Raw genomic sequence first — 15,456 nt, forward strand, 5'->3', positions numbered from 1 at the left:
TTTTTTCTTCTCAATGTGTCTTGTAAATTGTCATATAAGGATTAGGTTAGACAAGTTTTGTGAAAGTGTTGTATTTTATACTGTAAATTTGTTTTTTGAATAATAAATGATTTTGATTTTTTTTTTGATTAGCTGCCTTTATTTAAAACCTAGGAGGGCGAAGTTGGGGCGCAGCCGGCCCTCTCTTGTACTTAAACCTCAAATATTAATATATGTTGATTGAAAGACAAGGATAGCAACACCAATGTAAATCGTATACTTCAATATTATAACGTGTACCTCACTGTAGTAAATTTTCAGTGCTAATGAGTTGACGTTCTGATTTCAGATACTCGGATGCGCGGTCAATATACAAACAGAAATTGAAAGAAATGTTGCATGATTTGGTGGAGAATATGGACTATGATGCGGCAGTCGATGAGTTTGCAGCTGTCAAACTGCACGACGATTTGCCGTTGTACCTGACTGATGGTGAGATTACGTATCATTTTATTTGATACACGTATCATTTTCCTTGCTACACGTATCACTATATTTGATACATGTATCATTACATTTGACACTCGTATCATATTTGTTACAAGTATCATTATATTTGATACACGTATCATTTTCCTTGCTACGTGTATCATTACATTTGACACTCGTATCATATTTTGTTACATGTATTATTATATTTGATACATGTATAATTACATTCGACATTCGTATCATATTTGTTACATGTATTATTATATTTGACACTCGTATCATTATATCATTATAAGCCTATTTGATACATGTATCATTATATTTGTTACATTGATTTTATCATAGAATTCTGTACAAAAATATTCATAGGAAATTTAACAGAAATATTATAAAGTTGAGAAAACATAACCTACTTTCTTGTCTAGTAAATGAATCAAAATTCGAGGGAGGAACAGTTTTGTTTCTCCCTCGATTATTCTAATGAATAATTGTGTATTATTGAATCGATAATCGAAATATTATAATTGTCCGAACGCAGTGAGGTCTATGTTTCAACTCGATATTCTTAAATTGTAAGTATGTAACGCATTTAAGGTCAAACGCTTTGATAGAATTCTATGACATTTGGCAGGAATATTCCTTTTTTAACTGCGCGTCGATGTATACACAAGGTTTTTTTGAAATTTTGCATTTTAAGGATAATATGAAAGGAAATGAATTTCCTCCATACTCCGATAACACTATGTATATTGTAATATATCATCTATTCTGAAGATAGGAGTAATCAGACTATATAATTATCCATAATCAATCAGCTGACAAGTGGATTATTCATTGCATGCATTACACAGATGTCTGCAGAAGTCAGTGAACAGGTGGCACCAGATACTTGTGGATGAGAAAACTGCGTGAGGTCTACTGTTCACAGAAATACTTGTTTCATTTATTTATTTGTAGAATTCTGTACAAAAAAAGTCATGGAAATTGGACAGAAATATTATTAAATTGAGAAATTAATCTTCTTTCTGGACTAGTATATGGATCAAAACAGTATATGGGAGAAACAGTTTTGGGCTGTGACTGTTGGTCCTCCCCAGCTATTTTAATGAATTGTGTATCATAATTGATCAATAAAGGCATTATTATAATACATACAATTGAGGAAAAAACAACAGGCATTCGTCCTAAACTTATTAAACCCCAATTTAAAATAGACAGTCTTGTGTTTATTTAGAGTTGATGATTTGATTCACAAACAATTTCAAGATCCAAAAAAAATTAAAGATTTTTATACTGCATGTCGTTTAAGGCGGATTCCAACGTTTCAGTACCAGCATACAGTAGATAAAAGATAGCATAAAATGATATCCCATGGTATAGGGTGTTTATTTTGAATTTCAATTTTTAACTCAAGCCGATAGTCCTAGTAGTTGTTTTTTTGAAGCTATGTGAGGCTGGTAGTCTCTCTTACTGTCCCGTTCTTACACTTTCACCACAACAAAACAGTAATATTGGACAGTTGTCGACAGTAATCGGCTTGAGTTAACAAAAAATCTGCTTGAAATTTGGAACATGAACGACCTATCCCACAGTATACATACAGTATGGAAACTCGGCTAGTACCCTGGCACAAAATCCGCCATCTTGTTAGAAAGTTCCGCATTGTAATAGTATTGATGGGATGTTCGGATCACTTTACTGATCCGGATCAATTGATCTCGTTCACTGCCGCGAGTCAATCATAAGACCAGGATTGGAACCTCCTAAGGTCACGTGACGTGTCTAGTATTTGTGCCATGTAAAAAGGCATTGGTTGGATAGGCGTTTGATTGATAGTTACCATTCTGTATCTATTCTGTGCCTATACCATGCTATATCTTCTTATGCTATCTTTTCTCTATGATAATACTGTCTAATCACTATCACTGTAGTGATCCGTGGTCTAGTGGATAGAGTGCTTGCGTAGCAACCTAGAGATCCCAGGTTCAAACCCACTCAGAGCCAAAATTTTTTGAACAGGTCACTCCCGTGTTATCGGATGGGCACGTTAATTGTTGGTCCCGGCTGAAGTATGACAGTCGTAAGGCTCATTGACGGCTCAAATGATATATTCGGGCGAGGTGCAACTTCCGTCAGGAACTCCCCACCAATAAAAGCCATACGAATATACAGGGTCTGTATAATAAGTAACCGGACTGACCTCAGGAAATTTTTATTGGCAAAATATGTACAATTTTTCTTTAGGAATCTTCAAAGTAGTCCCCATTGGAGTCGATAACACACTGATACCGGATTTTCCAATCCCTGAACGCTCCCTGGAAGTGGGCAACCTTTATGCTGTCTAGAGCCCTCGTCGTAGCACGTTGAACGTTTTTCAGAGTCCCGAACCGCGTCCCCTTAACTTGTCTCTTGATCTTGGGGAACAAAAAGATGTCCGGTGGTGCCATAAACGGGCTGTAAGGAGGATGTGGCAACGTTACCCTCCACTGTTTCGCCAACTGCTCGGTGATGAGCAGGCAGGTGTGCGACGGAGCATTGTCGTGATGGAGGATCCACGAATTGGCAATTCCGACTTGATGAACCCGGGTGGTTAGTCGACGGAGCAACTCTCTGTAGTACTGGCCGTTCACAAAGAGTTAGTGTCACCCGGGCAAACTGTAAACGGCCAGTACTACAGAGAGGTGCTCCGTCGACTAACCGCCCGGGTTCATCGAGTCCGTCTGGGGATTGACGATTCGTGGATCCTCCATCACGACAATGCTCCGTCGCACACCTGCCTGCTCGTCACCGAGCAGTTGGCCAAACAGTCGAGGGTAGGCTAACGTTGCCACAACCTTAAGCTGCGTACACATATTCGCGCTTCCAACCAGCACCGAGCACGCTCCTCCCTCGTACCGCCCTCGTACCACCATCGAACCACAGTCGCACCGCCCACGCACCCATCATGAACGTTATGGAAGATGTTAGATCTTCTCGCGTTCCCCGGTCGAACTACTGTTGCTCGCCGGTCGATCATCAATCGCTCTGCTGAGTGACGTTCGGTTGCGGAGCAGAGCGAAAGTCTGTACGCACCTTTATATAAGGCGTGATTCGCCTGTATACATTGCTGTTCGGAATGGATTGATAAACCATAATCTTTATTCTATTCAATTCAATTTTCCATTATTCTACATATATTATTGTATCAAGCTGATCCTATTAATTTAGATTTTTGTTGAAGTTGAAATCTTTGTTTTCCAGGTGTAAAAAAATGTACAGTATTTGGAAATAGGAACACGATAGATCCTGATGGTAAAGTTAGTAAAGTTGTTCAGTTACAGCTTGATTCAAAAGTTTCCTTACTTCAACTGAATATTTGTAGGTAAGTTAAGTAGATATTTTTGTATTTTAATTGATTTTAGTTGAGATTTATGATTATTCTACAAATATTAATTAGGGAATAGTGAATTTAATGAGTGCTGATACATTATCCTATTATATTAAGCGAGAAACTTCTGTATATCTGTTTATATTTGTATATCGCTGGTTATCTGGTCATTTTTATATTTTTATATCTGGTTATTTATGCTCAACGGATCTCGAAAACGGCTTAAACGATTTTCACGAATTTGGAACATAGTAGTGTATGATATAAAAATTCGATTGCACTAGGTCTCATCCTTGGGAAAACTCGCTGAACGACATTAAAAGGATAATTCATCCTTGGCTGAAACAGCTGAGACTTTCGTCGCCTGTGGATAGTAAAAAGTGAGCGAGTGATTCTGTGGAAAATCAAAATATTGCATCCCCGAAATTCATAAGCTGACGTATGGCCAGCTGTAAAATATAAACACGATTATTTTAGGGAATTGTGTTCTGTTTATCAATAAATAAAAATAACGAGCGAAGCTCGGTGCCCCGATATTATAACTAACTAGCTTACCCGGCGAACTTCTTACCGCCAAAAAGTCAATGTATATCATGTCACACTTGACTTTATTTGGTGAATCATGAAATTTATCTGACAATCAATATTTTTATTTACATCTCAATACTGACTTCCTATGTGCTTAAAACTACCGTTTTAATACCAGTAAACAATTTTATCACAAAGTGACGTGTTTATTACAGCTGGTAAGTTTAGATGCTAAATCATCTAAATAAATCATATCACTACATGATCTTGAATCATGATGATATTCCCGTTCTACGTTAGCCGCTCGGCCGACAGTTTCGAAAACATAGGTCTGTAAAATGGATTAATATATAATTATTATTAGCCCCTCTATTAAAATTTCTGGTCAGAAACCATCCCCAATATTCACACAACATATTCACAAAGTTTCATGCCGTTCTGTGTCAAGTAGTTTTCGAGTCTATAGGGAAGAAACAAACTAACACACGAACAGACATTCATTATATATATATATATATATATATTATATATATATATATAATATATATATATATATAATAATGATATAATGATATATATAGATATCATTAACTTAACATCTTCGGCTCGGTTGTTGCACAAACGCCTGTTAAATGTTAACCGTGATTAATTGCCACGAGATCCAATCAGAGAAACGTTAAAAAAACCATCTCTGATGAGAAATGTTTTAAAAATCCCCTTTTCTGATTGGTTCTCATGGCATTTAATCGTGATTCAAATTTAACAGGCTTTTGTGCATCCGGCTTTAGATCTATAATTTTTTATCAGAAACCTTGTTTTCATTGACCGAGCGAAGTGAGGTCTAAGATTCAAGTCGACTGTTTGGCATTTCTCTTAATGTTTAAATGTTTGAATGTTTATATGTTGCGCATTTACGGCGAAACGCGGTAATAGATTTTCATGAAATTTGACAGGTATGATCCTTTTTTAATTGCGCGTCGACGTATATACAAGGTTTTTGGAAATGTTGCATTTCAAGGATAATATAAAAGGAAAAAGGAGCCTCCTTCATATGCCAATATTAGAGTAAAAATCAGACTATAGAATAATTATTATTCATCATAAATCAGTTGACAAGTGATTACACAGATGTGTGGAGAAGCCAGTCTATTGCTGTATTTCCATAAGGTCTATAGTTTCAATCAGGTACTTGTGGATGAGAATACTGCGTGAGGTCTACTGCTCACAGAACTACTGTCTATAAGTATGTGAAGTGTGGTCCACGTTATAACGGCAGTGGAGAAATATTGTCATTTTCATTCATCATATTTTTTCGCAGGTTAGTGAAAGAGGATGAGCGTTATCTGCTGTACCATTCCATGAGCAACTCCCTGGAATACCATGAAAGAGACAGGGAATTCTTGGAGGTTCCCGAGGATAATATTGAGGCTGTGAGACGTCTTTTCCACTCCTACCCGAATTATGTGAAAGTTGCCGATCTGCCCATAGATGATGATGAAGCCAAGGTGTGTAGCAACTGTTTTCCATTAATTTTGCTCTTCTTTTTCAAGTTCTTGAAGTATAATCATAGAGAAACAATAGCGTAAGTAGATATCCCATGGTATAGGGCGTTTATGTCGCAACTTTTATTGTTATCTCAACGCCGATTACTGTCTATTATTTTCGGTTTTACTGTTTTGCAGGGTATCAAATCAAATCATCGTTTATTGCCATAAGCATACAATATGTTGAAACAATCGTCATTATTAATTAAAAAATGAAAATACGAGTAAAAGAACTCAACTATCACAGATAAAACTTATACTACACACTACAATCCACACATAACTAAAATAATAAGAAAACAAAGATATTGTCAAATTTCACTGAAAATTTATTAAAAAACTAAAACAAAACCATGGTTTAACGTAGTTTAATCTAAGATTAGGTTAAGAATGTTTCTGTATCATCATTCCTCAGTACAGCGTATGATGCGTTGGTAAACTACGTGAAACCATGGTTCTGTTTTAAAGTTTATAATTATTATTAGCCCTCTATTAAAATTTCTGGTCAGAAACCATCCCCAATATTCACACAACATATTCACAAAGTTTCATGCCGTTCTGTCAAGTAGTTTTCGAGTCTATAGGGAAGAAACAAACTAACACACGAACAGACATTCATTATATATATATATATATATATATTATATATATATATATATATATATAATATATATATATATATATATATAATAATGATATAATGATATATAGAGATATCATTAACTTAACATCTTCGGCTCGGTTGTTGCACAAACGCCTGTTAAAATGTTAACCGTGATTAATTGCCATGAGATCCAATCAGAGAAACGTTAAAAAACCATCTCTGATGAGAAATGTTTTAAAAATCCCTTTTCTGATTGGTTCTCATGGCATTTAATCGTGATTCAAATTTAACAGGCTTTTGTGCATCCGGGCTTTAGATCTATAATTTTTTATCAGAAACCTTGTTTTCATTGACCGAGCGAAGTGAGGTCTAAGATTCAAGTCGACTGTTTGGCATTTCTCTTAATGTTTAAATGTTTGAATGTTTATATGTTGCGCATTTACGGCGAACGCGCGGTAATAGATTTTCATGAAATTTGACAGGTATGATCCTTTTTTAATTGCGCGTCGACGTATATACAAGGTTTTTGGAAATGTTGCATTTCAAGGATAATATAAAAGGAAAAAGGAGCTCCTCATATGCCAATATTAGAGTAAAAATCAGACTATAGAATAATTATTATCATCATAAATCAGTTGACAAGTGATTACACAGATGGTGTGAGAAGCCAGTCTATTGCTGTATTTCCATAAGGTCTATAGTTTCAATCAGGTACTTGTGGATGAGAATACTGCGTGAGGTCTACTGCTCACAGAACTACTAGTCTATAAGTATGTGAAGTGTGGTCCACGTTATAACGGCAGTGGAGAAATATTGTCATTTTCATTCATCATATTTTTTCGCAGGTTAGTGAAAGAGGATGAGCGTTATCTGCTGTACCATTCCATGAGCAACTCCCTGGAATACCATGAAAGAGACAGGGAATTCTTGGAGGTTCCCGAGGATAATATTGAGGCTGTGAGACGTCTTTTCCACTCCTACCCGAATTATGTGAAAGTTGCCGATCTGCCCATAGATGATGATGAAGCCAAGGTGCGTAGCAACTGATTTCCATCAATTTTGCTCTTCTTTTTCAGTTCTTGAAGTATAATCATAGAGAGAAACAATAGCGTAAGTAGATATCCATGGTATAGGGCGTTTATGTCGCAACTTTTATTGTTATCTCAAGCCGATTACTGTCTATTATTTTCGGTTTTACTGTTTGGCCGGGTATAAAATCAAATCATCGTTTATTGCCATAAAACATACAATATGTTGAGACAAATCGTCATTATTAATTAAAAAAGAAAATACGAGTGAAGAACTCAACTATCACAGATAAAACTTATACTACACACTACAATCCACACATAACTAAAATAATAAGAAAACAAAGATATTGTCAAATTTCACTAAAAATTTATTTAAAACTTTAAAACAGAACCATGGTTTCACGTAGTTTAAATCTAATATTAGGTTAAGAATGTTTCTGTATCATCATTCCTCAGTACTGATGATGCGTTGGTAAACTACGTGAAAACATGGTTCTGTTTTAAATTTTTAAATAATTTTTTAGTGAAATTTGAAAATATATTTGTTTTCTTATTATGGAGAGATTTCACAACATCACCATCAATTTACTAAAAATTTTATTACATAACTAAAACAACAATGAATGCATGAGCAATCACTACAGCACAGCTGCACCACAACACAATTATAATAATAATAACAATGGTATTACACAACGAAAAGTAAGAGTGTATGAACGGCCACAATATGAGAGACTACCAGCGTCATAAAGCTTCACAGGAAAGAACTACGTGGACTATCGGCTTGAGATAAACGATAAAAGTTGCGACAATAAACGCCCTATACCATGGGATATCTACTTATGCTATTGTCTCTCTATGGTATAATCAAGCAAGGTGCGTAGAAACTGTTTTCCATTTATTTTTTTTCTCAAGTTCTTATATTAGTTATACATAATTATATTTTGTTAGTTGCATTCTAGATTGTCAAGTACATACAAACTCTATTTCTTTATTATTATGCTTGCATTACATTGTTTCTGCTTGGTGGAGCTTCCATTTTATAACCTGAGTGAATTTCTTGATGTGAGATGACATTTTGAAACTTTATTGTGACATGTTTTATAAACCCTTGACATAGTATATCCAGCAGCGCTGGTCAATGACTTAGGATAAAACTAAAACTAAAACTTTTTCCATTAATTTTATTTATTTTTCAAGTTCTTGAAGTATACTTAAGTTAGTTGTATCCTAGATTGGCAAGTATACTTCTTATTATTATTATTCTGCTTGCACTACATTGCTTGCTATACAGATATCAGCTATTCTTTAGAAGGCCGTGGCATGCATTATCTTGTTAGAATGGAATAAATTAAAATTGAAATCAATGTCTACTAGTAGTTCTGTGAGCAGCAGACCTCGCGCAGTTATAAAACACAGCCTCCCCTATACTGTCCAACAGAGTAAATCCAGTCTATGTCATGTCGGCGAGATATCGGTGTAAAAACGGCTAGTGGCTGTTGGGGTTGTGTGTATCAAAAATGCTAACATCAGAAGCTAAGCTCCTTCAAGACATACTGGTGACAGGTCAGCCCGAGTTGAAAGCAGAGAAAGTCGAGAGAAAATACTATGTTATTTTAGGTACATGCGTTATCGCATGCAATCAATAATTCATTTGATAGTGAATAAAAATTGCATTCAATTAGGCATGCAATTAATAGTCTACACAGCTTTTTTACCAAGTTACATTGAGATATTGAATTGCATGCGCCATGGCAGCAATTTATAAATCTTTCTACAGCTGATTTATGATGAATAATTTTATAGTCTGATTTTTACTCTAATATTGGCGTAGGAATGAGGCTCCTTTTTCCTTTTATATTACTTGAAATGCAAAATTTCCAAAAACCTTCTATACATCGACGCGCAATTCAAAAAGAACATACCTGTCAAATTTCATCAAAATCTATTACCGCGTTCGCCGCCGTAAATGCGCGTAAAAACGCGTTTCGTGGAAAAAGTTTCAGGAAACGTGAAACGAAAGTTGCTCGCAATCGACTGATAAGATTAAGCAGGGAACGTTTCTTTGTATGCATGCGCGAGTGAAACGGATTGCATGAAACAAGTTTCATGAAAGAGGGCTTCACGAAATGCGTTTCCCCGGTGTGCATCCCGCCTTATATACGTCGACGCGAAATTCAAAAAAGAACATACCTGTCAAATTTCATCAAAATCTATAGCCGCTTTTCGCTGTAAATGCGGAACATAAATATAAATATATAAATGAAATGAAAAACCGTCGACTAGGATCTTAGACCTCACTTCGCTGGTCTATTATCCGAGGCTGATTTTGATGCTTGCCAGTAATTTGTGAACCCCCTGGCAGCGGTACGAACGCTGGTGAATAAGGAAAAAGTGGCGAGATTCAGTGCGGTCTGTGGCATTATTTATTATTTCACAATGGAAGCAGTTACTTGTAGTAACTATAACTATTTCGTCCTTTATTATTGAATGAAAAAAATTAATCGAGAGGTTAAATGGGGTTTGCTAAGGGCCATATGCTAACACTACGTTCAACGTTAAACCACCTTTGCTTGTAGATATGGTTGCATTTATCATAATATGTTTCATACGGGGTTTAAACGAACAGCTGACATTTGTCCGTTTAAACCGAGTATCTGCATAGGGGCCCAAGTCTATTATAAGGTTTGCTATCAGATTATATTTGATAGAAGGCTTTCATGATTGAACTACTACAAAGGGTTTATAGGCAGGGCTATGCGTAATTCAACTATGATATGGGGCGTGTCTATTTTAGTTGAGTTAGTTGCTGGAGACTAAAATTTAATTTAGGTAGTAATTTGATTCTGATCAACTGCGCACTATTTGTTGTAGCGAAATTCAGTTTCCAAATGTTTTGGTTGTATTTGCGGTTGAGATTTTAGTTGAATTAGAGCTAGGGTTGACGTAGTTTTCTTCTCATTTTAGAAAGCGTTTACTTTATTCGTTATAGATAGATAGATAGATATATATTACGTCTGGTTGGCCTCAACGGCGTCAGACAAGTCAAAGTGCTAGCAAAAGCGAGACACCATTAATTTTTCATTAAATTTATATCTAGTATATAATTACTATTTGTATTTGACTCTATTACAGTAATCAAAATAGTCCTTCAGACTATAAAAGCATTCCTCCTTTAGAAATAATTTCAAACTTCGTTTAAACGTTTCTATCGTTAATATTTCCCGCAACCGAATTGGTAGTACTTGGAAAATCTTTCTACCAATATAACTGGGTTTTTCTTCATACAAAATCAATCTATGATATTCCGAGAAGGTACTCTTATGCCGTGTATTATATTCATGCGTCTTATTAATAGTCTGTAGTGAACACCTTCTAATATTACACACATTTCCAAAATATAGAGACAGGGAACACTGAGAATCTCCATTTTAATAAAATAGTCCCTACAATGTGTTTGTGGATGCAACCTCAACATAGTGCGCAATGCTTTCTTTTGACAAATGAAAATTTTCTGAAGGTTACTCTAGCTCCCCATAGGGCCACTGAATATGTAATATGTGACTCCACCAAGCAATGATAGACCGACTTCAATAGAGTTGTGCGTAAATTTCCGCAGTCGACGACGACAAGCATTGTTGACATTCATATTTTCCAAATTTCAAGTGTGCTAAACCAGCTGATCAAATAACTTTTCATTATTTGTCTTTATTATAAGAGAATTAAACATTTCTAATAATATCAACATATTGCCATTCAAAAGTATAAGAAAGTATAAGCTCAACCTGCCCCATTAATACATAGCTGAACATAATCTTTTAGGTTATGTAGACAAATTGAAATCTACCCAATCTGAGATTCTCTCCCTGTCGTGGTGGACGACGTCATTTACGCACAAAGGAAACCCCAGCTTTACGCGTCTTATTTACGGATATGAAACTTCTGTGCAAAATTAAAGCTTACAAAATTTCCTACAACATTCATTTCACAATCTTCTCCATATCTCCAATAGTTTTCGAGATATTCTAGCCTCAAGGTTTAACATTAAAAATAATACTCGATTGCCTCCAATATTTTGCTCTTCTTGGCCTCATACTTTTTTAACTACTGTTGAAAATATCCATGCTGATTATGAGCTTATAGAGCATTAATTTCTTTCAAATTTGATGTATGATCTATCCTTTTTTGCATTTCCCCACGACCATTGCAGCAGGTTTGTTGTAGAGTGTGAAATCTCCAATTTTACAACGATAGATCATTTGACAAAGGAATTTGGAGTTTTTGACTTTGCAGCTTTGATGGTACTAGCATAGAGAACGAAAGCATAAGTAGATATCCCATGGTTAGGGCGTTTATGTAGCAACTTTTACTGTTATCCCAAGCCGATAGTTCACGTAGTTCATTCCTATGCAGCTGTGTGATGCTGGTAGTCTCTCAAATTGTGCCGTTCATACACTATCACCCCACAAAACAGTAAAAGTTGACAATAATCGACAGTAATCGGCTTGAGATAACAGTAAAAGTTGCGACATAAATTCCCTATACCATGGGATATCTACTTACACTATTGTTTCTCTATGGTACTAGTTAGGAAGTGAACGTATCAAAAGTCCTCATCCCTGCCCCTGAGGGTGGTGTAAAAGTTGCATTTTTTCATTTGTTGCTTACACGCTTATATCTTGGGATCGATCGACATGACTAATCATTCAAAAATGAAGTTTGATAAATTTCCCACAAGTTTTGTCTAGTAGAGTTTTGTTATATCTTCAATAGTTTTCGCGATATATGCTCTTGAAAGTGTACATTTTGTTGATTTATGAAAATGAGGAATTGTAGAAATGAAATGAAGCTTGTATTCTAGGGCTTACTGTTTTCAAATTCTGTTGATTTATGAAACTGACGATTTGTAGAAATGAAATGAAGCTTGTATTCTAGGGCTTACGGGTTTCAAATTACTTGCTTGCGACTTACTATTGCTTTGCTTACGGCTTAGCGCTTCACTCGGCTAAATACCGATAAGAATATCTTCACTCTTATAGCTGCTTTCCTACTCCATACTTTGAAGAAAATAAGTTGAGATTTGCACAAATTATCCGTGTCGCTAAATTTCAATATTTTCGTGCAAAAACTCAACCTAAGGTTGTTAGTAGAGAGGACTTGAAAGTCCTAACTTCGTCTAAGGGTGTGATCACATTGAATGCGTGTATGTGCAAGTGTACGTCAGATCATGCATGAGCCGAAAAACAAATCTGAAAAGAGCCATTGAAACACGTTGTGACGTGCATGTAGCTGCTCACACTGAACGAAACCAGCAAGTGCACGCGTTCAGTGTGAGTGTTTCTATTGCTCTCTCCAGATTTTGTCTCCCATCTGCGCGCTTGGTCATGCATAACCAAGCGTGCACTTTCACGCTTAATATTATTATAGATATTCAGTTTGTTCTAAATAGCATAGTTGTTCTTTAAACGTTCTATTAATCCATCAACCTTGTATGTCTTAAAATATTCATTTTCACATACACGCATCCAATGTGATCAATGAAGGATATTTTCATTTTAATATGACTGGATATATTAAATTTGACACTAAAGTAATAATAATATTTTGATGAAAGTCGACTTGGCAACCCTGTCGATGCAGAGTTATTGATTAAAATTGGCAACTCTGTATCGTCTGCGTTGTTAAGTCATATGGAGCTCCATCAAAAGATTGAAACTCCGCACAATTTGGCAATAGGAATTTCACGTTCATGTTTCACAACTTTTTTATTAGGTTTAACTTTGTTTGGTTGTTGTTTTATTGAATAGTGTTTGAATTTTCTTGAAGCATGTTTGGGATTCGTGAAATGAACTGTATTATGTTTTCTGTGAAGTGACCTGACTTCTCTTGAAGCATGCATGATAACTTTGGAAAAATCGTGGAATAAAATGTATAATGGATGCTACCCAACCCTATACAGTCATAAAAGGTGATTGGGAGGGCGAAGCCCGCCTTTAAGCCGGAGCGTGAAGCGCGGAGGCTGCTAACCAACCCTACTGGGGGTGCAGGGGGCGAAGCCCCCTGCCGACCGCGAAGCGCGAATAAACTGTATAAAGGATTCCGTGAAAAAAACGCAGTTTTCTTGAAGCATGCATGATAGCTTTTGACTCTGTAAATTCTTTAACTGAACTGAATTCTCTTGAAACATGCCTGATATCTTAGGACTTTTAAATCTTGAAATTAACTGTATAATGGATTTCGTGAAATAAACTAAATTCTCTTGAAGCATGCATGATAACTTTGGACTCTATAAATTCGTGAAATGAACTGAATTCTCTTGAAACATGCCTGATATCTGTTGTAGCTGTTGAACAGCGGTGAGATACAGTTGTGTCCGAGCGGCTCTATCTTATCGCTAACTGAAGGTAAACATTTCTGAAAAACTACGTCTTTGCGTGCGGAATATTGTATAACTCTGTTTTAAAAATAATTTGTGAACTTATTTAAAATAATAATTCGTGTGAAATGTCGTGTGGTATGTGCAATAAGTCGGTGAGAGGTGCAAACAACTCTGAAGTGAAGTGCATAGACTGTAACAATCAGTTCCATGGAAACTGCGTGAGTATGAAAGTAGAGGAAATCAAATTTCTAATTGAAAGTGGTAAATCGTGGAGATGTGATGGATGCACCAGAAACAAGAGACTCAGCATGTCTATGGATACGCCAATCAAAGAAGGACAAATCACCTTGGAGAAGTTAGCGCAAATGCTCACTAATGTGTCAGAGAACATTAAAAGTGTGGAGAAGAGCTTAGGAGATTCTATACAATCGTGTCACGAATCTGTCGGTGATGTACTCGAGAAAGTGAAAAAACAAGAAAGTCAACTCAAGGTGTGCCTGGATAAAATTGAGACACAATCTACCGAAATAATAGCACTAAAAAAGGAAAATGAAGAACTGCGTCGTGCCATCTCTGATATTCAGCAATATACAAGATCGAACTGTCTGGAGCTCCATAATTTCCCTCAGGAGGAAAATGAGGATCTGCTTGGTGTTGTGAAATCTGTTAGCAAAGCTTTGGGACATACAATAACCGACTTGCAAATAGACAATTGTCACCGTCTTCCAACTCGTGAAAAAGATAAAGTGCCACCAATTATAATAAAACTGACTAGAAGGATCGACAAGGAGGAGCTGTTAAAGCGAAGGAGGGTGATGAGGAACTTTTCAACGCGACACATGGACCTACCAACAGACATCCCGCTGTACCTCAACGAGAGTCTGTCGCCGGAGAACAGGAGGGTGCTAGCGCTGGCGAGAGCAGCCAAGAAAGAAAAGGACTACAAGTATCTCTGGATTAGGAACGGAAAAATTTTGATGCGAAAATCTGAGGGTCAACCGGTAATCTCATTGAGTTCAGTAAGTGATATAAGCAAACTATAATGATTACAAATGCACTAGTTTATTTAATAAAAGTTTACTAATTTTTGAAAAATCCACGAAAGTTAAAAATAAATGACCGACCTTAATGAACTATTCTGTTTAGTACAAAACATAAGAAGCTTAAGAGAAAACTTTGACCTTTTTTTATTGAGCTTGAAAGTTATGCAAAAAAACCGCAGTGTATAATTTTAACAGAGATTTGGATATATAGTGATGAGTCTGAACTTTACCCAATAGATGGATACAATTGTTTTACAAATTGCAATGACAATTATAGAGCAGTGGAGTAGCGGTTTATGTGAATAAAGAAATAACAGCAATAGCCGATAAGATAGTTCTAATCTCTGTAGATGCCTTAAAAGTTGACTTTATTTTTGGTAATGTCGAAATAAGCCTTATCGCTGTGTATAGATTTCACAATATACCTGTAGATGAGTTCTTCAAAGAGATAAAAACTGTATTAGATAAGTTAGATAATGATAATTCTAT

At 36.0% G+C, this 15,456-nt stretch overlaps 2 protein-coding genes across 4 annotated transcripts in view; both read left to right on the forward strand.

Moving 5' to 3' along the window:
- The first annotated feature begins 327 nt into the window (after positions 1 to 327).
- The window catches only part of LOC120353499 (bifunctional lysine-specific demethylase and histidyl-hydroxylase NO66-like), a 59,182-nt gene continuing 44,053 nt past the window's right edge, over positions 328 to 15,456 (forward strand). The window contains exons 1-3 of one of the 3 annotated variants that reach the window (XM_039437346.1): positions 328 to 471; positions 3,712 to 3,832; positions 5,685 to 5,871. In XM_039437346.1, coding sequence (XP_039293280.1) covers positions 372 to 471; positions 3,712 to 3,832; positions 5,685 to 5,871 — 408 coding nt within the window. In that variant the 5' untranslated portion in view covers positions 328 to 371. The remainder of the gene's footprint in view (positions 472 to 3,711; positions 3,833 to 5,684; positions 5,872 to 15,456) is intronic. The other 2 variants (XM_039437347.1, XM_039437348.1) reach the window with 2 other exon arrangements.
- Positions 13,936 to 15,105, forward strand: LOC111048804. The gene has a single exon (XM_022334786.2). It carries the CDS (start codon positions 14,050 to 14,052, stop codon positions 14,965 to 14,967), a length of 918 nt encoding a protein of 305 aa, XP_022190478.2. The 5' UTR covers positions 13,936 to 14,049; the 3' UTR covers positions 14,968 to 15,105.

Source organism: Nilaparvata lugens, chromosome 11 (assembly GCF_014356525.2).
Source record: "Nilaparvata lugens isolate BPH chromosome 11, ASM1435652v1, whole genome shotgun sequence".
Lineage (NCBI taxonomy): Eukaryota > Metazoa > Arthropoda > Insecta > Hemiptera > Delphacidae > Nilaparvata > Nilaparvata lugens.

Bases quoted from the DNA above. Each gene is read 5' to 3' on its own strand.
- LOC111048804 (XM_022334786.2), top strand. From the start codon at position 14,050: ATGTCGTGTGGTATGTGCAATAAGTCGGTGAGAGGTGCAAACAACTCT.